This window comes from Alligator mississippiensis, chromosome 1 (genome assembly GCF_030867095.1).
Source record: "Alligator mississippiensis isolate rAllMis1 chromosome 1, rAllMis1, whole genome shotgun sequence".
Classification (NCBI taxonomy): domain Eukaryota; kingdom Metazoa; phylum Chordata; order Crocodylia; family Alligatoridae; genus Alligator; species Alligator mississippiensis.
Genome location: NC_081824.1, coordinates 468,411,571 through 468,433,332, shown reverse-complemented (window position 1 = coordinate 468,433,332; position 21,762 = coordinate 468,411,571). Strand labels below are relative to the sequence as shown.

The following is a 21,762-nucleotide window of genomic DNA, read 5'->3' as shown; positions in this document are numbered from 1 at the left end:
GAGGAAACCTGTGCTTTCTCGACCTCTTGAAGGCTCAGATCAAGCGTAGGCTATGCTTGCTTGGCAAGGGAAACACCGTGACCGCAGAGGCGGTCTTCCTAGTTACTCCCGGGGAAGACCACTCTCCTGGCACAGGGATAGTACCTGCCAAGGTAAGGTATAGTAAACCTCCCGCTTAGCTGCTGGAGTGGGAAGGTCTTGGCTTTAAGCCAACTTTATGGACGTGGGAGACTCCTCCCTGGCTTGCCACCAGGGCCTTATGGCCGAGGGAAGCAAAACTCAGGGGCATCCGGACTTGGGCCTGCACATAGTATGCTCGCCAGAGGTTTTGCAAACATCTGAAGCCCCAGGAGGTTTGCTAGTTGTAGGGCCATTTATGGTTCTGGATTTAGTTTTGGCTAATTTGGCCTGGGATACATAAAATTAAAAAAAAAAAAAAAGCCACTTAAAAATCCCTGTGCTTTCATTGGTTTGGGGGGGGGGGGGGGGAGGGGGGGGACCCTGCTCACATGACTCTTTCAAGTATTCTTGTAGCCCACTTTTGGGTTGCAACCCACCCGTTAAAAAAATGCTGTAATAAAAGATATCACATCTACCCAAAGAACCTTGCCTGCCTGTGTTATCTATCATGAGACCAACACAGCTACAACCAATAACCATAAAGTATCCAGTGTAGATCCTGCCCTTGGCAGATTCCCCACCCCTGGATCCCACATAGGACAGGGGTGGCAAGAGAAGAAGTACACCATCGACATGCAAACTATGGGTTGGGTGATGGCGACCGTATGCAGATAGGTGTGGCAGGGGGTACGCAGCATAGTTATGGGGGTGCAGAATGCAGAGCAGGGTGGTATAGGAGGAGCTGGGGTTCAAATTATGGAGGGGGACAGCAGCAGTGGATTCCTATGCTCACCCTCATGTGCCTGATGGTGCAAAGAGGGGCAAGCAGCACCTTACCAAATTTCTGTACTTCTCGAGCAGGCATTTCCTGTGTAAGGCAGGAAAGAAGCTTGTCTTGTTTTTTTTCTCTGCACATTAAACGTGCTTGCTGGAAGTGATTTCTGGTTTCGTGTTTCAAACTGCCTGCAGCTTGAGCCTAGCATGACTTTGACATAGTCTGCCTGATTTGTGAAATGGGGAGAGGTCCCTGGAGTATGGTAGGTGTTTATGCAAATGAGGGATGGAGGTAAGCAGCGTGGAGGCGAGGGCAAGGGCAGAGACAGCACATCATTTGTTCATCAAAAATGATAATATGGCTTTCTAAACTGCAACCCAGGCCCCCAAGGACTGATAAGGCAACTAATTTGACATGAAACAAAACAAAAAATCCGGCAACCTCCCTCCCACCACACTTCTATGCGAAGGCAGAAAGCAAACTCCACCAAATTCCTCCCTTCGTACCATGCTCTCCCACAGCCCTGATCCCCCAGGCCCAATGGGAAGCAGCAGCAGGGTTTATATCCCTCCCCAGCACGAGCAGGCCCTTCCTTTCCTTTAATTTTTACTAGATTCTATTCCTCTGCACCCTGAATGCTTTCATGAAGGGAGGCAGGTGCTTCAGGACTAAAATAATAAATTAAGACAGCTGCTGTAAGACAAGTGTCACCAAGAGACGTGAACTCCTGTTTTGGGTCTCATGTATGTCAGCCCTTATTACCAGCTAGTGGCTTTGGCTCTCTATTCAGAGTCAGAGCACATCACTAGGTTGGCCCATTTCTGCTTAATTCAGACTTCTGACCAGACGACTCCAAGGAGGTGGTAGGAAAACAAAACCCAGGGCTGGAAAACACTCAACAAGGAGTAATTCCCACATAGAGCTGGAAAGCAGAACTTCTCCAGCCTGCACAAAGAGATGAGTCTCCACATAAAGATGGTCTTTTATCATTTTATTAAGAGACTTCCACTGGTTGTTGAGCTTCTCATTCCAGGTGCTGACAAACCCTACAAGCAATAACAAGAAAGGGTTTTATTACAGTAGCGAACTTACTTAATAACCACAGTAACCCAAGATAATCCTGCCTGTTTGAAACTAGCTACAAACCAGGCTAAAGAGTGCTAGTCAGAAGGCACGACAGTGCTAGTTAACCCTATTTAACAGATGGGTCAGAGGCCCAGAGGGATGGAGTGATTTGACCATGGTCACGCAGGACTTGAAGGTCAGAAAAGACTTGGAAGGTTTCTCAAATGCTAGGCTAATAAGGCCCATCCTTTATCACCACCTGAAAAGTGAAACTAGTGTGACGGTGCAGGAGGTCTTTCTTTCTGCACCGTCACACTAGTGGGAAAGTGTCAAATTGCATCTTAATCCATTCAGTTCATTTTAAAACTAGAAGAACGCAGAATGCAGTGTCGCTAAATGCCAACACACACATTTAGATGCTTCCTACACAGGGAGCTGGGCCTGTATCTATTAACAGGCAAGTTACTCCAAACATCTGGGGCATAAAAAGACAAAGGGAGTGCTGGGATAACAGCAGGGCTCTCCAGGAGCCACAACTCAGCACATACTGTCACCAAACTCGACATCCCTACTTGCACACTGGGTTACTAAGAGACCTAATAACCTAATAACCCTTCTCAGACAAATGCCTCTGAGTCATCAGCAGAGGACTCAGACTCAAAGTCCAGACATCCGTGATACAGAACGTAACATGGATAAGGACAATGGGCCGAGGATCTCTCTTTTCAGACTCGTCATCTCATCCTCACTGAAGGGCTGGAACCACCTGATTCAGACCACAACAGTGCCAGGGAAACACCCAGCTCTCCACACACCAGTCCAACATGTTTCTTATCTATTGTCTTTACTTCCCGTTCCAGCACGTGCTTAGGGCCATGCCTTAACTACTTTTGCTGGCTGCCTCTTAAAACAGAAGAGAAATACAAAATGAAACGCACCTCCTTGCTCCTCAAGGCAAGAAATGCTATCTAAACAGGCCAGCCACGGTGCTTTTATAATGACACGTGTTTCTCTACTAATTTATGCTCAGATTAAGTCACAAACTACCAACACTGCTTATTTCCAAAGTAACAAAGCAGTTAACTTTACTTCAGCCTAGTGAAAATGTTCAGTGGCCAATATAAAATTCTCTGGATGAAGACTGGGAGCTCTGACTGAAGCAATCAGAGCTAAACATATCAACAGTAAAGGATGTTTAGCTCTGATCACTTCAGTCAGAGCTAAACATCCTTTACTGTTGATATGACTGATAAACTTTATCACTATATTTGTTTTTTCCTGTGTCAATTGTGGACCTATGCACAACACTTCTATAGATTTGTGATCTGATTTATCACTATACTTGTACTTGATTATGTCAATTCTAGGAGTAGGAATAATGTTTGGTCCATTCTTATTATTATTATTAGATTATTATGCCCTAATGGTTGGCCCCATTTTATTATTATATTTGCATTTCTGTTATTTTTGCTTAAAATTTATATTACGGTTGTATGTCTGTTACGTTGTTTTCAGGAACATGGCTTTTAGCCAGAATCTTTAAATCAAATGAAACTGAATTAAAGTGGGAGATCAGATAATTCATCCAATTCTTTCTTCCCAATCTCTGTCGTTTAATGCCTCAGTGCAGGGCTGTCCAACTTCTAGGCATGCATGGCCAGAGGTCCTATGGGCTGCACCAGGGGAAGCCGTGGGTTCCTGGGAACCTCCCGCTTCCCCAAATGCTCCCAGGCTGACCTTCAGCTCCACCAGCCACAGCCTCTGAGACAGAGGCAGGCAGCAAAATACTGAGGGGGAGAGAGCACGGAGACTCCAGCTGCAGTCAAAACTGATGGGGCAAGCCATGACCAGGCAAGAGCCTTGGGGCTACAACTTAACTCCTCATGGGCCACCAGCTGGGCAACCCTGCCTCAAAGCAGTTTTTTCCTAACACGGGCCATAAAAGTTTCCATTGTGTATCACGTTAATTCTTGGCATTTCAGAATAAAGTCACTTACCCCTAGGCTGTGGGAACTGGCTGAGGCATAGCTGGCTGTTCTGGTTTGCTACCTTTCTGCTCTGAGATGGGTGTGGTGGGCAAGATCTCTTCTTTGGGCTCCACAATGCTGACGTGGTCTGGCAGGGGCTTCTTGGGGCCAATTTTCCCGCTTGGGTCCCAAGGCAGCATGATCTTTACTTTGATACCCAGCACACCTGGAAAACAGTTCAGGAAAGAAACAGGAGGTCAGTGGCAGGTGTATGGCCCCTTGCAATAGGCCCCAACTGCTAACACTGCTTGTTCAGCGGAAGTTTCCAACTTTCTAGTGAATATTTAAGAAACAGGCTGGTAAAATACATCCCATAAGACAGCATCTAAATTATGGCCCATTAGTCAAACTGTGCTCTAGGTCTTAATCAGCATTAACATTGTGTCCTGCTGTATTTACTTTCTTTCATTCTGTATCTTCACTCTGTTTAGTCATTGCCAACGGCATCGTTTCATGCCCCACACTGAAACAACCTGAAAAATAACCAAAATAAAACCCCACCTCCTACACCAAGAACACTTGGCTGGACAACTAAAAGAAGCTGCTTTCTGCATCCCTTCTCAGACAAATGCCTCTAAATCATTCAGTGAACAGGACAACCTGCAAAGGCGTCCCAAGCACCGCACCGCAGAACGCGGCACGGAACGAGCGATGCTTAGACAGGAGTGTCCTTTCTGACTCGTCATCGTATCATCACTGAAGGGATATCAGTTCACTTTTACAGAGCTCCTGGCAGGCCAACGGCTCTACAGGGGTAGAGATGATTAATTCGATTTGTAAGGGCAAGTCTTTCCCCTCCTTTCACCATAAAGAGGGCAGAGGTAGTTTTGTCTGCTGTTTTTTCTCTAGTTCTTGACAGACTAGAGATATTAGGTGAGAGTGCCCAGCTATTTTCTTCTTTTTTTAATACGATAAACTCAATATAGGATCTTCCCCCAACATTACCAGATATGCAACTTAAGTAAAAACAAGACATTTCAAAACACTGCCCAAAATTCCTCTTCCTTCCAGTAACTCAAACTAATTCCATTACCTCTTCCGTCATCTAAAGTGCGCTTTCATTGTGTTTGCTCAGACTTCTTTTGTGACTGAGAAAATACCAGAGGCTGCAAAATATGGGGTCACTGCATGGAAACATTACAACTAGAGGTGCACCGATACAGCAGTCTGATACTGGATTGGCACCGATATTGGCTGTATTGGAAATCGGCCTGATGCAGCTGATAATTTGGCTGATAAATGCCATTGAGCATGTGTAGCTGCAATTCTTCTGGGCAAGGGCTGGGCTGTGCTCAGGACAGGCAGTGGCAGCGCTGGGAAGGGGGCAAATCAGGGAAGCGCTGATCTGCCCCTCTGTGCCCCTCTCTGCCACCACAACACACCAGCTGCACGCAGCTGTATCAGGAATCAGACTGGCATCAGCCAACATGCCTCCTTAAAAAAAATTGGCTATTGGTATCAACCCCAAAATCTCTATCAGTGCACCCGTATTTGCAATGTTCCAGGAAAAGTGCGAACAGAATTCAAATCTTGAAGCAAAAATCCCTTTTAGATCTTATAAACTTCAAAAAAACCAGTAAAAGGGCATTCTGCACTCTTATTTCCTGCCTGACCAGCCCTATCAAGAAACCCCCATGGATGAAGAATCCACAACCTGGGCGCTTCACACTTTATGCTGCAGTATGGAGAAGACTGTCCTACCCAATCTCTCAAGACTGAGGAGAGTGAAGTTAAGAGGCACTTGGAAGATTTGCTTTTTCCACGCACTAAGCACTGGAAAATTTCAAATGCAGTTGTTTAAACACCCAAGGTGACAAAGCAAGCATCTCTGTTGCGGGAAAGCAGACAAAAATGCAAGTGGGTCACAACATCACTGGGGGCCTCACTCTTGATTCTGGTGATACAGTAAAGACTGATCCTGTCAGCTGAAAGGAGCCTGCGCTTTGATTTCCCCATTAATTTTTACAGTACAAGCACACACCATGGTCTATATGACATAAGATACAAGTGACTAAAAACCCTGACCTTTAAACTATCAAGGGGCCAAGTGCAATGAAGAGCATACACTCAAGAGGCTAGCAGCAGTCTCTGCTTTGCAGAACAGGTAACGTGCTAAAATCGTAGAAGCGGCCAATTCCCCTATTCAACTAGAGGAATGGGCAAGCAGCAGTTAAGACTTTTCTGGCTCTGAAGCACTATTATAGGAAGCTGCAGAGGGGATACAAACTCCAAGTACTCACCCTGCCTGAGAAGGACGTGGCGCACGGCTGTATCGACGTAGTAGTTTACAGGGTCTCCACTGTGGATCATCAGGCCATCCACAAACTTCATGGACTTGGCTCTCTGGCCTCTGAGTTTGCCAGACACAACCACCTCGCAACCCTTGGCGCCACTCTCCATGATGAAGCGGAGGACACCATAGCAGGCTCTTCAAGGAAAGGAAATATTCGGTAGGTTATACAGACTCTCGCCTACCGTTAATGCATGCAATACCACAACTGTGGAATTTGCCACCAACTGCTGTGTTGACAAAGCCGTATTTGGAAATAAAGCTCATTCTGCCCTTTGAGAAAGCCTTTCAGATAAGCCAAGGCTGATCACAGTGCAGTCTGTCCAAAGCCTTCTCTACACCAGACAGGCTGCTGGAAATTTTGCAATGAAGTGGCTAATGTTGCTACCTTAGTTTGAGAGCCCGCAGCATCTTGCGCTTCAGCTGCAAGTGTCCCACATGAACAGGGCCTGGCCCAAAGGGCTGTGGGAAATAGAAGCAGCAGTACAAATACTTCTCAAATGGAAAACATGCCTGCCTCTCCCTTCTCAGACAAATGCCTCTAAATCATCCATGGAAGAGGACACTCCTGCTAAGGAATCCAAACACAGCATCACAGAACATGACACTGAGCAGGCTGCCCTCAGCAGGGGAGATCCTTTTCTGACTCGTCATCGTATCATCACTGAAGGGACATGAGAAACAGACCTCAGGGTGTTTGAGACCAATGCTCCATTCTTTGGAATTTACTTTCAACCTCATTTCTTACCAAGAGGGTCTAATTAGAAGCATTATATATATGGCTGACACCACAAAGATGAAGTTTATCCTCATCCAGGTAGCCCATTAGAGACCAAATTTAGGAATAAAAGATGGTGTTTGGGATTTTCCTCAACACTATATTCCTAGCCCCGTGTCACTTGTCTACCCTACTACATCCATGGAATATGCATTACACATCTTACTTACCGACGCACTGCTAAGCCTCCCAAAAGTTTGTAGCGCAGTGACTCTGCTTGGGCAATAGCGCACAGGCCTCTCGTGGCCACCTTCTCAGCATAGAGCTGCAAAACAGAACAAGGTGCTCAGAAAATGGGACTGCAACCATTTACAGATGATGTTGTCCTGCATACAAGCTACCAGAGCTCCATATCAACCTCTGTGCTCCTCTCTATAACACCCGGTAACCCAGTTAGTTCCTGATACTTACACATCTGCAGGATCTTTACCCATACACACTGCACTGAGGCTTTGAAGGGCTTTGCTGCTTGTCTTCTACTCCTTGCTTTGAAGCATCCTAGCGTCATCTGACGGCCCATCAAGACATGCCTAGTGCAGTCCAGGAGGTGCTTCCTACCCAAGCGTGCCTAGAGCATCCGACAGCCTTGGAGATGTAATCTTTCCAATGTGTCCAAGTTCAGACTACATTGGTGATGTTATCTTCCAAGGGGGCCTGGAATGCCTGGCAGTGCTTGCAGAAGCAACCTGCAGACATTGCCCGCATGCTGCGATGACTGAAAACTTAATTTAAAAAAAAAAAATCATGGTCAAAATATGAAGTTGCAAGCAGACTTATTAAGGTAATGCATACGGTGAGCCTCAATGGTGGAGCCATACACTCATCCTAAGGCAGCTTCTTTAAAATCTCTAAGCTGTTAAGACTTGTGCAGTGTGGAAAATAGACTTGTCTTAAGAGATCCCACCAGCTGGCTGCCAATCCAGTCCAGCACCACCTGCCATACTCAGTACCAGATGCTTCAGAGGACAGTCCAAAGAACAATGAAGGGGATGGTCGTTGGCAATGCATAGCAGGTGCACACGCACCCACTGGAAGCGCCAGCCACGAAACTGGAAGTGCACTCCCAGTTTAGCCACTGGCTCGGCGATCAGTCACTGGAGACCCCTCCATCGGCGATCTGGTGCCCGCCCCGGGGAGGCACCAGTCGGCCATGGGGACAGTCATGGGCTAATCCTACTGACCAAGGAAGCTTTCAAAGCTCCATAAAAGCTGGATAATTGATGCTCAAGCATTTTAATCCTGGCTAAGTGTAATGCTGGATGTTTCTTATTTGTGCAATACCTATTTATTTAGAATTCAATGAGCTTCAGACCCCTAAAGTACTAGTGTGGCCAAGGCATAGCATTTGACTCCTGAACTATAACACAGAGTTACTTACTCCTGTTAAAGAGCTATAGCAAGAAACCAGCATTGTGTTAGCACTTCAGCCAGGCTGATTTCCATACTCTAGGTCAGGACTGTCTGCCCTACTTTCCCCAGGCAAATGCTCAAGGACACGCCATGGCAGCGTGCTTCGAGGCAGAAGCATTAAGTGGTAACGATCACTGTAGCAAATTCAGGAAACAAGGCAACATCCGCAACAAGAAGAGCATTCGCTAATCTTTCAGAACTATAACTAATAGTTGTGGCCATGACAATGGGCAAAACATCTGCCAACAGACACCAGCTTTTCAAATGGGTGCCCTTTAAACTGTTATCCAACCCATTTGAATATAAAGCAAAAGCAAGGCCCATTTTAAAGCATCAACAAAACAGAAGAAACTCACCTCAACACTTCCCTCAGGAAAGCCAAACCTCTTTTGCACAACAGCCGTCAGCTCACGGATACGGCGACCTTTTTCACCCAGAACATTCTGAGTTCTGTGAAGAAAAAAGAATAGACATATTATTACAACCTGGATTTGAAACTGAACATATTGTTTTACAGAACATAACCTAGATCAAAGCTACCTTCAATGCCTGTCACTTAACTTCCATGAACGTCAACAGAATCCAACACATGAAAACCTTTAATGATCCGATCCAAGTGTTAGTGTTTGCTTTAGTCCAGTTTTAAGTGACCGATCAGAATCGGGTATCTATTATTTTTTGAAAGACAATCCTGCTACTTACTCTCATTTCCAGGAAGGTTTTCCTAATAGCCAATAGTCTTCCCTTAATTTCCTCCCATTATTTCTGTTTGCCGCCTTCCCAGTGGTGGTCATCCCTGCACTCCCTTTCTGCTATACGTAGCAGGGTGGTTTTTTAAGCCTTCTGGGCATTTATACACATACTTCTTTGTCCTGCAAAAGCCGGAGATTCGCTGCTTCGGAGCAGACTCAATTAATCGAAACTGCTCTGCATGCAAGCGGAGGCAAACTGTGCTGTGTCACATACAGTTGTGTAAGTGGCAAAATCCACGTCAGCACACAGAAAACATCGGTGGTGCGCTTTTGAACTACAGCGCCTCCGATGTGTTTTAGTTCAAAAGCGCACCACCGCTATTTTCTCAGTGCTGATGCACGTTTCACCGCTTACACAACTGCAAGCCTCGCAGTGTCGAGGACTTTTCAAAGCACCCGGCACCGCAGTGCTCGCACGTGTAAAAATGCCCTCTGTGACCGGGCCATGCCAATGCTCCTGTTGGGATCAAAACCAGAGGCCTGTTCCTGGCTAGTCTCGCCCCTCCATTCAGGGTCACACTGATCAGTGTATTTGGGGTCACGAAGGACTTCTACCCCATGGTCAAATTGATATTGACTGGTGGTGAGGGGAGAGGGTTGCCTTAATTTCTTCCTGTAATTTCTTTTTGCCACCTTCCCAAAGAAACGAAACACACAGACAAGAGTCAAACACAACTCTAAACAGCATCAAAGAGCTCAAAGCACGCTTCCCTCACCTGGTAGCCAGGATGATAATTTCAGTCCTGGTTGGAGTCACTCTGACCTCTACTCCGGAGTACCCATCTTCGGCCAGTTCACGAGTCAGAAACTCATTCAGCTCGGCTTTGAAGATACCATCCGCCACGAACTAGAAAAGGAAACAGACCTGGTCAAACTCTGCTCAACAAAACCGACTGTGTTGTTTTGCTCGTTCTCCTTCCTACCCCCTGCTTTCTGCTACATATGGCAGGGTGTTTTTTAAGCCTTCCTCTGGTTACAATCAAAGCTGGGGACTCCGACTGGGCTCCAACTGTGTCAATGCTCCTGCTGGGACCAGAGCCAGAGGCTCCTGGTTAGAGGGTCTTTCTTGCCCCTCTGCTCAGGATCAGACTGATTGTCAAATTTGGTGTCAGGAAGGAATTTTACCCCGTGGTCAAGCCAGTATAGACTGGGCGGGAAGTGGGTTGCCTTCTCTGAAGTGAGGGCACAGCCATCTACCTGGGATCTCTTAAGCGTACACTAACATTTCACAGAAGCAGGGCATCGACCACCACGGCTCCCCTGCTTTCCCTACGACAAGTTAGGGTGCTAGGTATCAGGGTAGACAGTCTTATGTCAACTTTAGACTGGACAGCACTGTTTGAACATGGAGGATCTCGCTTCATGCAGGCGGTCGGACTGGACACGACGCCTGCGCATCTCTACCAGCTCCCACTTCTCTATGAAATGCTCTCAGTTCAGGACCCGATTGAGGAGGCCGGCAGGGCCACCCTGGATCACTGCGCTGCTGTTCTCTGCAAACCTTGGGTGGCAATAACCCCGGAAAACACGCCGGTCAGCATAACTTTAGGAGCAGGTCGCTTCCTTCCAGCACCGGCTTGCACTCGGGCTGCTCCAGAACGAGCGGATGTATAACCACTATCGAACGACTTCCTAAACAGTGCTGGCCAAACTGGATTTTAAGGTTCAACTATCCTCGAAAGACTTCCAGACTGGAACGGCACCCGCTGGGCAGCTAACATGCGCTCGGGGTTACGTTTCGTAGGACCCATCTCCTCTGCAACCTGCTTGCTGCTGAAGTCACCCAGACACAGATAGGACCCGACCACTTCCCGCCACGCTCAGCTGGTGCGTGCACCTGGGGAAGGGCTCCCTGGGCTGCACCCAGAGCACCTGCCCGGGCCCAGGGGGTGCAGCAGAGCCCTGGCCCCGCTGGGGGAGGCAGAGCTGCACCCCGGACACACGTGCAAGCGCGCTCTGCCCCACGCGCTGCAGCCCCCCTCCCCCACCTACGTAACCCCCCTACGTAATCCCCCCTCCCACACAAGATGCAAGGAGCCGCCATGTTGCCGGCCAGGCCAGGCCGAGCCTCCATCCGCTTCCATCCGCCCCCGCCGCCGCCTTGTCCCCGCCACTCCCGACCCCAAACCCTGCCCGGGCCCCCGCCGCGCCCGGCCCCGCCGATATGGCCCCGCCCCGCGAGCCCGGGAACCCGCCCCGCGGCGCCCACCTTGCGCTTTTTGGAGATCTGCACCGCCATCTTCCCGCGCCGGCTGGGAAAAGAAGGGCCCGCCGCTCCCGAGGGGAAATATAAACCCCGTCGCTGCTTCCCATTGAGCGAGAGAGATCACGTGGGCCGAGGGGAGCGGGGGTTGCTGGGAAATGTAGTCTCTCCAGGACAAGCCTTCAGCCTAGGGTGCCAGCCCCGCAGCGTGCCCGTGGTGACGGCGCGCGGGGTGAATTCGCACCCGGGGCTCATCACGTGCAAGGCCCCGCGCGCACACGCAGCTTCACGCGTTTGGTTTGGGTTTAAAGGCTTGGTTCACCCACTGCCATAGAGCAAGTCCTCCCGCAGATGTAGAGTGTCCATTTTCAGGAAGTGTGGCATTCACTAGGGGTTGGACAAGCGGCTACTTCCGGGTGTGGCGGAACAGGCGGGCGCTGTGCAGGGCAGTGCTGATGCCTGCCTGTGGGCGCGGGGCTGCACGGGGAAGACTGCAACTGCGCAGACTAGCTAAAGGTCACACACACACTCTGTATGCATTGCACACACACACACACACACACACACACACTATATATATTTGTGCATTGCACACAGGCACACACACACTATGCATTGCACACATGCACACACTATATATGCATTGCGTGCACACTATATATATATATATATGCGTTGCACACATGTACACACTGCCTTGCACACACACTATATATATGCATTGCACACATGCACACTATGCATTGCGCACACGTGCACACTATACATGCATTGCGCACACTATGCATTGCGCACATGCGCACACTATATGCACTGCACATGTGCACACATAGTATATCTGTGCATTGCACACACGCTATAGGCATTGCACACCCCCAAACCCCCAGACTAAAGATCTCACTCACACGCTATATATGCATTACACATACACTCATACTAAAGATCACATACACACTATATATGCATCACACATACACACACACACACTATATACACACAATCTCTCTCTCTCTCTCTCTCTCTCTATATATATATATACACATATACACACACATACACACACACCCCAAAGTAGATCGATAGATAGACAGCTAGATCTACTTTGGTTAGTTCAGTGGTTCTCAACCTTTCTGGACCCCGCCCCCCATTAACTTTGTGAATCAAGTGACACCCAATGTTAAAAGCAGAATTCATATATTAGTGTTGGCGTCCTTACAGAGGGGCTGGGCAGTGGAGGTGGGGGAATTGTAAAGGCAGGGACAAGCCTGAATCGGGTTTATTTGCTTAGCTTGTCTACTTATCTCCTCACGCCTTACTTCCATCAAGACTACAAGAAAAACTACAGACCTTGATCCCCCCGCTACCTAACCCAGGGACTTTTTACATGCTCCCTAAAATCCACAAACAAGGGAACCCTGGCAGACCTATCATATCCAACCATGGGACCCTAACTGAGGAAATATCAGGTTTCGTTGAATCAATCCTAAAACCACTTGCCACCCACAGAGCAAGTTTTGTACAAGACACCACAGACTTTCTACAGAAACTTAAACACATAGACCACCTTCCCAGCAACACACTCCTAGCCACCATGGACGTTACCAGCCTATACACCAACATCTCACACCAGGATGGCATCCACGCCTGCCTTACATATCTACAGGAACAAGATTACAACTCAGGTTACAGACCCAAAGATATTACTGACCTTATACATGTCATCCTCACACACAACAATTTAACTTTTAATAACCAACACTTCCTCCAGATGATGGGAACAGCTGTGGGCACCAAAATGGCCCCACAGTATGCCAACCTTTTTATGAGCCACCTGGAAGAAGACTTCCTGAAGAACTGCACCCGCAAACCCTTGCTATATTTAAGATATATCTATGACATCTTCATCATTTGGACTGAAAACGTACAATCTCTGATTGAGTTCCATCAGAAATTTAACAATCGTCATCCCTCCATCCAACGTTCTCTCGAATACTCCAGCACCAACAGCTCCTTTTTAGACACGATGATCAGGATTCAGAATGGTAAAATACAGACCACAGTATACAAGAAACAGACCAACATGCATATCTGCACAGAACCAGCAATCACCCCACATGCACCAAGAAAGCTGTGATATACAGCCAAGCCCTCAGATCCCACCGCATTTGCACTGAAGAGAACACCTGGGATCGCCACCTCACCAATCTTAAAAAGGCTTTCACCCAGCAAGGACACTCCTCCAGAGAGATACATTGCACATAGATTCATAGATTCATAGATTGTAGGGTCAGAAGGGACCACAATGGATCATCGTGTCCCCCGGCAGGAAAGAGGACTGAGGTCAGATGACCCCAGCCAGGTGACTATCTAGCCTCTTCTTGAAGACCTCCCAGCTAGGTGATGTTGGCTACAAATGTCCAACTCAGGATCCTTAAAATTCTGATTTATTAGGCGGATTGAAACACTGTAATGAAGTTAAATCATAAATCTTGGGGCTGGTCCCCCCCCCCCGCCCACACACACACACACACACACACACAGAGTAGCGAGCTACAAGAGTCAGGTATACCTATCCCACAGGTGCTGGAGTCTGCCGTCGAGGCTTCTTTCAGCGTGGTGTTATCGGACCCCACTGCCCACTTCCCTCCAGGCCAAGAAGGACCCATCCACCACCACTCTCTGGGTGCGGTCCCTAAGCCAGTTGGCCACCCACCTGACCGTGCAGGCGTCCACTCCACAGTCTGCTAGCTTCCCAATGAGGATAGGGTGCGAGACTGTGTCGAAGGCCTTCCTAAAGTCCAGGAAGATGACATCAGCCTCGGCTCCCGCGTCCAGGCAGTGTGTGACCTGGTCATAGAAGGCTACAAGGTTTGTCAGGCAGGATCTACCTGTGACAAACCCGTGCTGGTTTCCCCTCAGCATCATTTCCCCTGCTGGGCCGGCACAAATGTGTTCTTTGATTATTTTCTCTAGCATTTTCCCAGGAATAGAGGTAAGACTGACTGGTCTAACGTTACCCGGCTCATCCTTTCTCCCTTTCTTGAAAATGGGCACCACATTGGCCCTTCTCCAGTCCTCAGGGACCTGGCGGGAGCACCACGAGTGCTCGAACAGCCATGCCAGCGACTCAGCTATGACACTGGCCAATTCTTTCAGCAGCCGTGGATGGAGGTCATCCGGGTCTGCTGACTTGTACCCATCCAGCTCCTCCAGGAGCTCCTTAAGTATTTCACATTTGAAAGAGCCACCCGGTTACCATGTGAAGAACTGCTGCAGTACAGAAGAAAACCCCCCGCAAATCTCACGCCGCTGGTTATGACACATCACCCCTCCCTTGAACCTGTACGGAAAATCCTCAAACAATTGCAACCCATACTAGACAGAGACCCTATTCTTAAAGAGCTCTTCCCAGAGCCACACATCCTAGCCTTCAAACAAGCACCGAACCTCGCCAACCTCATCACCAGAAGCAAACTTCCTCAAGCCCAGAACACACCAAAAGGATCCAGACCGTGCCAGGACAAGAAATGCCAAACCTGCCAACACATCTCCACCCCCCCACTATTACGACACCCCACAACAGAGCCATCAGCATCCCTGGGTCTTACAGCTGCACCTCCAGAAATGTAATATATCTCATCCAATGCACCAAATGCCCTGATGGAAGATACGTAGGAAAGACCAGACAACAACTGCGCACCAGAATGAACGCACACCAGAAATCCATCAAAGTCAGAAATACCCAATTACCGGTGCAGGCACCTTTCTCATGAGAAAACCCCTCTCTCTCCAATCTCTCAGTCCTGATCCTCAAAGGGAATTTACAAAACACGTCCCAGAGACGAGCCTATGAACTGCACTTCATCAACCTCCTGGATGCTAAAAATCATGGACTAAATATAGACATTGGATTTATGATACATTATAATCTGCCTGACGTCTGACTCCCCAGGTATCTCTCCACTACTCATCTCCCTTCTCTCTCTCTACCCCCCCGCTCCCAGCCTGTCTCTCACCCATTGACTCCTCAATCTACATTTTCACTGACGACCTGTCTTGCATGCAGCCCAGCCCAGCCCCTGGCTTCTTTACTTTTCATTGCATCCAGGAAGAGCACACACCAACTGCTGAAACCTCCTTAGCCTGACAAAGGGTTTTTGAACCCGAAAGCTTGCTTAATAATTGTTTTCCAACTATTTAAGTTGGTCTAATAAAAGATATCAGATTATCAGATTCACCCAAAGAACTTTGTCTTACTTGTCTCCTCACGCGTGGAGGCAGCCTTCAAAGGATCTGACAACACCCTGATTAAGAATCACTGGCCTAGTCTATAAGAAGGTGCAAATCTATGCTGCCTTTTACTTGACTTCAAACTGACATGGCTAATTATGGCTCTGTGTAGGTGAAGGACACAGGGCACAGAGGATGAGCAAAAGATTGTTTTGCTCTTCACAGTTCCTGGCAATGAAGCCCTGAATGCATCTAGTGCCTCCCATACAAGCACGGAAAGGGGAGGAGGAGGAAAACATTACAGAAATAATGCAAATATGTGAGGATGTTTGTGCAGTTCAAAAACGATAGTGCTTAGGAGAGGTGTATGTTCAGAATGAGAACATCTGTAACAGAGCAGATTGTCCTGGGGTGCAAGCACGAAAAAAATCCATGAGCAATTACTAAGAGAGAAGGATCTGACAATGAGTATATACCAGCTGGAGAACAACCAGAAACACAAATAAAAAGCCTAGAAGAAGGGAAATAAACACATGACTTCAATGGCCCTGTGACACGTTCAAATTAAAACCGGAGAGAAACCAGCTGTAGAGTTGTCACACGTTTGCAAGCACTAACTTTGTAGACATCTGGCTCTTTTTATAGCTGGAGAGTCACCTTTATTGTGTGATAATTACTTGTATTTGTGGCCAGTCTTTCTTTGCATGTGTGGCTGGCCTAAATGTATTGCACAATTCACCACTTAATGGCATATTATATGTAATGTGTAGCAGGGGCCCCAGTACAATTATGAAACGATCAAGGGAAAAGTTGAAAGAAAGTAAACGGGGCCAGGACAAAGAGCAGGAAGCAGTGATAGACAGATGTGGCCGCTATCTTAAATATGGAAAGTTCCCTGCAACTATGCAGAATCTGGACCAAACCCAGCCACGATGCTAAAATGTGTCCAGAAAGCAGGAGAGTGCATGCTGACCTCAAAAGCAAATGGCCCTGATGAATCAAAGATACTGAACATGCCATCACCCGAAGATAACAGGGAACGCAAGATATGCCAAGCTTATCGAATTATGTCAGCGAGTTCATGCCTACCTATACAGCTCACACAACGCACCGAAGACATCTCCTCCTCAAAGGCACATCATGGGCTTGAAGGCCAGAGTATGGGAGAGAGGCCAGTCACTTGTACACAGCTGAATACAGTGATGAGACTGATAAGTTGCCGGTTTCATAGTCTCAAGGTCCATGACAGCTGCAAGGATATATGCAGAAATTGAAAAGGAACATCAGGCTCAAAGGGTACCAATCAAAGTCTCGATGTCTAGTTGGCATCTGGACAGGCATCTGGCTGCCATCTAACTTGATGGCAGCCGGTATCAAGTGCAGTGCCCCCGGGGTCGGACCTGGGGCTGGTTTTGTTCAATGTTTTCATCAACGACCTGGAAGATGGGATGCAGTGCACCCTCAGCAAGTTTGCAGGTGACACCAAGCTGGGGGGAGCAATAGATACACAGGAGGGTAGGGCTAGGACTCAGAGTGACCTGGACAAATTGGAGGATTGGGCCAAAAGGAATTTCATGAGGTTCAATAAGGACAAGTGCAAAATCCTGCACTTTGGACGGAGCAACCCTATGCACCGATGCAGGCTGGGGGCTGACTGGCTGGGCAGCAGCTCTGCAGAAAAGGACCTAGGGGCACAATGGACACTAAGCTAAATATGAGCCAACAGGGTGCCCCCCCCCTTTTATTTTCAGAAAAATATATGTTTCTCTGTCTCTATATAAATAAATACATATACACAGCTAAACTTTTGTCATCCCATCTTGTGACCGACACAATTCACTTAACCATCTGTAACTGTGGCAGGAAAAATGATCCTGCTACGAGATGAGACACTGCACGGTGAGACGAGTGCCCCGGCAGAAGCAATTGGTGGAAGTGAGAGACAGGATGGCTATACACTAGAGCTGGCCTGGAGGAACCAGTGTACTCACGGGAGCAGCAGATGTGGATGCCAGAGCTGGAAGACTGGAGCTGGAGCGACGACAACCCTGGAAGAAAACAGGCAGAAAAGCAGCAAGACCATGAGTAAAAGGAGTCATTAGCACCCTTGTCAGGGTGCCCAAACCCCATTTACCTTGAGAAGGGAGATTTAAGTTGGATTAAGTGCAGTTAAGGGCAGAAGGGCTGTATTTGGACACTGTAGTAGAAGACAGAGACTTTATGCTCTGTCTGCCACTATCGTGGTAAGAAATAATCAAGAAGAACTGGTTGGAACCATACTTACCGGAAACAACCTTGAAACATCAGATTGGCACGAGGCAGGGTGTAGGGGAGGTGGAGCCCCAGGTCTGACAGCACTATGTGCGACTCCAAAAGACACCAAGGAAGACAAGGACAAGATCTTCCTCCCTTACCTTTTCGACATCAAAGGTGTGGCAAGCGAGAACACTCAATATCTTTAAGAGTGAATGTAGCAGTCCAAACTGTTGGCTCGCAAGGGAGCAGAAGTTGTCGGCCGGTCAGGAAAAAGTAAGCACCTGACCAGAGACTGGCACGGCAAATTACAGTAACACATGTCTACAGCTGACCATTATCATTCCCGTTACAATAAATGCACCTGCACACCTGCACTCTCACGCCTCTGTTTGGCCATCGCCATCTCCCATAACCATTACAATTACACAAAAATCCGCCACATCCCCCCTTCCTCTCCCCATTCCCCTTGATAATCCCTCTGTTTTGTTCCCCAATCCTTTCACACCTCCACCCCCAAAGTCCCCATCTTCCTTATCATCTTCCTTCCCATCGTTTTCATCTTCTGTATCTTCATCGTTGGTCTCTTCTTTATCGTCATCCTCCTCTTCTCTGGAGGTCCCATCCCTGAACAGTCTGTGCCATTCTTTCTTCTTCCACCGGTCTGTACAGCTGGAGCTCACTCACCCCCATTTTGGCACAGTCTGTCTGGGTGGTTGATGTGCCTGTACATGAGCAGGTTCCTGGTCTTCCTCAGGGTTTTCCTGAAGCACGAGATGAACTGGCTGAAGTGAGCTGTTGGGTCCCTTGTGCTTGGACAGGTGGCTGAACCGCGCTGCCTCTCTGGTTAGGATTTCGACCCCTGTCACCATCTGGAGGAGTTTGCTGACTCTTTCTGACACCTCCCTGTTGTACGGGCAGCTCGAGAGGATGTGGTCGACTGTTTCCTCCTCTCACCACCAGGTTCGCCTGGGTCAGTCCAGTGGGACTCCCGGGTCTCTGCATCTCAGCGCTCACACGGGGAGTGCTGGATGCCACCTGCCAGTTCAAATCCCTGCCATCGTTCTGCAGGTCCCTGGGAAGGATTTGTTCCCATGGCCTGGCAGCTGTCCCCAGGGTGTACATCCATGAGCAATAGTCTATCCCTTGCTCTAATCACCTCCTGCATCTCATGGTGATTTGTCAGGGTCTTTGGAGCTTCATTTTGTAGCTCGCTTATGTTCCAAAAATGCTCCAGGACCTTGCAAACCCTCGTAGACCTCACTCGGCCTCAGCGCGCCCCTCTAAACAAGACTTCAGGGGCTGCCATGGAGCAAGCAGCTCCATGCCCCACGCTGGACTCAGGCCTCAATTGTTCCTTCCAGGAGGCCCCGAGTGGCCATTGCTGCTGCACAACCGCAGCAGCATCCTGCTGCCTTCCCAGACCGGGCAGGAGGGAACATCTTCTCCTTCGGGACCCCCCTCAACCCCCGTCTGCCCGCTCGGGCCTCTGCCACATCCTGACCAACTGAGCTGCTTCCTGGGACAGTCCTATTTTTTTTCTTTTTAATGTTGTTTCCAGACCCAAACCAGTTCTGAATTAAATTCCAGATTTTGACAGAGCAGAGCTCAATCATTCATGTCTGCATGGTGCAACCGTGGGCGAGTCTCCTCCCCTGCAGACTCCCAGATGGAGAAGATGGGTCTCTCCCCCGCCAGGTCAGTCAAATCTCTGGCCTAAAAGAAAAGCCCAAGAAGCTTTTACTCCAGGTTGCTCTAAACCAGGGGGTGCCAGGTACAGCCCTGTAGGGTGCGGGGTGCAGGGTTTTTGTTTTTTGGAAAATGTTTCATGTTCTAAGTCAAATTAGCCAGATCAGTTCTGAATCCTTTGAATCGTCCAAAAGCCTTACATGGCCCTACTACCGGCAAGTATCCTCCACCCCAGACTTTTGAGCCTGGGGCCAAATCCTTTGGCAGGCATCCTACATGCAGGCCCAAGCCCGGAGGCTTGGTGTTCAGATGTCCCCGAGTTTCACTTGCCCTCAGCCGTGTGGCCGCAGAAGCAAACGGGAGGTGTCTCCCATTTCCATAAAATCACGGTGCAGCCCAGACCCTTCCATGGGAAGCCAGCCAGCGGGAAGCTAAGGACTAGGCTCCGGTAAGGCAGGGGTGCAACCCTCCACTATGCAGCACCATTTGAATTGCATTTCGTCTGAGGTATCCGCAGCCACCGCTGCCTGAAGGATGCCCCTCAGCCTCACCGCCTGTTAGTTTTATGTTATATATTTTGTTAATTTAAAAAAATGAATTGAAATAAAAATTTGCAAAATTAGAAACATATATATATATATATATATATATATATATATATATATCTGTTTGTAGTGTCTCAGGCGGTCTTATAAAAGGTATTAATTAAAGAAGGTTAGATGTTTGTGTTTCTCATTGTCTGCCTACGTATGCATGTGCACACGAGACTCATAGAAACTCACGAGCAGCAGCACCAGGAAAAGGGCAGCAAAGAGAAAAGCAGAGAAACTCCACTTCCCAGAAGCCCCTGCGCACGCTGCACTGACGAGACTCCTCAACCATAGCAAACTCTGCTTTTAACCAATGACACCAGGGGAGAGCGCGAACGCAGTCCCCCACTACCACGAATTATGCAGTCGAGTTTCCCGCATTTGGGGAAATCGCAGGGGTCAGCAGGCCCGGAGTGCAAGGGGCAAGCCTCGCCCTGGGAAAACCTTTTTTTTTTAATATATATTTTATTAGAAAAACAGACCATAATAAACAGGCTCAAAACGACCCCCAACAGAGGCCTCACAAAAGGTAATACAACATAAGATTTCAAAAATTACATAATGAACACATCGGAATTGATATCATATTGCCTGTCGTCTCATTTTTTACCCAGTATATACAAGCATCCCTGAGTATTGTCTATCAAACACATATTACACGTCGTGTCAGTCATCTGTTCTTTCCCGGAAAAAGGAAAGAGAGAACACTGCGTGCAATACAGGTCCCTTCTGTTGTCTCTATCCCATGTACAACCCTCGCCAGCCTTTTCTACCCACAAAGGCTGACTCTTAGTTTAGCCAATACCTGTGCGGGGCTGAAACAACCCCCTGAAGTCCAGCTCTTGCCAGAATTTTTCCTCCCCTCCTTCTTTCGTATTCCTTTTTCTGGCACCATAGAAGTGCAGCTCGTGCATTGCTAACGGCAGACACTCCATCGTGGAAAAGCACGACCCCTTGAGAGCCAACAAAAAGCGTACTTTCCATAGGGCTGCTGTGGTGCGCGTAATTAAAACCCTCACTCGCCATGTCCCTTCTGTCCCCTCTGTTAAACCATAGAGAACATTTTCAAAAGTGACCCCCATTCCCCTTCCCGTCTCCTTCAACTAGGTAGTCACCTTCCCCCACACCCGTTGTGCGTAAAAGCAGTCCCACAGCATGTGTGTCACCGACTCGGGCTCCTCGCAGAGCTCCCTTGGGCACTTGGGGGACCGAGAGAGTCCCCAGCGATAGAGCACCTGTCGCACTGGCAGAGCATTTCGCACCGCCCTCCACGCCAGCTCCTCCTGCTCCCCTTTCCAGTCCTTCCCCACCAGTCCTTTCCACACCCTACTGACTTGCCCTGGTCTCAACTCCCCAACCTCTGACATTCCCTGCTTCCCTTCCAGGAACTTCAGGGCCCTTCTGGCGTCTCCCAGCCCTTCGATCCCGAACCCCTCCAAGCCTGCGCCACCTCATCCTTTTCAACTAAATAACCATTTAACTGACTAAAATAAAAGCTAAAGAGGCGGTAGTCATGGGGGACCTAAACTACCTGGACATCTGCTGGGAGACGCAGACAGCAAGGTCCCATCGCTCACGCA

The 21,762-nt window shown here is 48.4% G+C and overlaps 1 protein-coding gene and 4 non-coding genes across 5 annotated transcripts; all 5 read right to left on the bottom strand.

Annotated features, from left to right (window-relative positions):
* Positions 1–1,871: 1,871 nt before the first annotated feature.
* On the bottom strand, positions 1,872–11,534 carry RPS3 (ribosomal protein S3). The gene is made up of 7 exons (XM_006260561.4): positions 11,427–11,534; positions 9,934–10,064; positions 8,822–8,915; positions 7,226–7,320; positions 6,228–6,415; positions 3,958–4,153; positions 1,872–1,941 (listed from the first exon to the last, which is right to left on the bottom strand). Exons 1-6 carry the CDS (start codon positions 11,454–11,456, stop codon positions 3,960–3,962), a joined length of 732 nt encoding a protein of 243 aa, XP_006260623.1. The 5' UTR covers positions 11,457–11,534; the 3' UTR covers positions 1,872–1,941; positions 3,958–3,959.
* LOC132248027 (small nucleolar RNA SNORD15) lies at positions 2,573–2,714 on the bottom strand. Its single transcript, XR_009459382.1, has one exon. It is a non-coding gene; the product is annotated as a small nucleolar RNA SNORD15 (small nucleolar RNA).
* LOC132248026 (small nucleolar RNA SNORD15) lies at positions 4,543–4,689 on the bottom strand. Its single transcript, XR_009459381.1, has one exon. It is a non-coding gene; the product is annotated as a small nucleolar RNA SNORD15 (small nucleolar RNA).
* On the bottom strand, positions 6,800–6,947 carry LOC132248025 (small nucleolar RNA SNORD15). The gene has a single exon (XR_009459380.1). It is a non-coding gene; the product is annotated as a small nucleolar RNA SNORD15 (small nucleolar RNA).
* An 8,968-nt stretch (positions 11,535–20,502) lies between the features above and the next one.
* On the bottom strand, positions 20,503–20,662 carry LOC132248074 (U1 spliceosomal RNA). The gene has a single exon (XR_009459426.1). It is a non-coding gene; the product is annotated as a U1 spliceosomal RNA (small nuclear RNA).
* Positions 20,663–21,762: the final 1,100 nt, after the last annotated feature.

Bases quoted from the DNA above. Each gene is read 5' to 3' on its own strand.
- RPS3 (XM_006260561.4), bottom strand. From the start codon at position 11,456: ATGGCGGTGCAGATCTCCAAAAAGCGCAAG. The intron at 10,065-11,426 runs GTGGGCGCCGCG...TTCCTTTTCTAG, and splicing joins AGATCTCCAAAAAGCGCAAG to TTCGTGGCGGATGGTATCTT. The intron at 4,154-6,227 runs GTGAGTACTTGG...ACTGTTTTCCAG, and splicing joins CCACGTCCTTCTCAGGCAGG to GTGTGCTGGGTATCAAAGTA.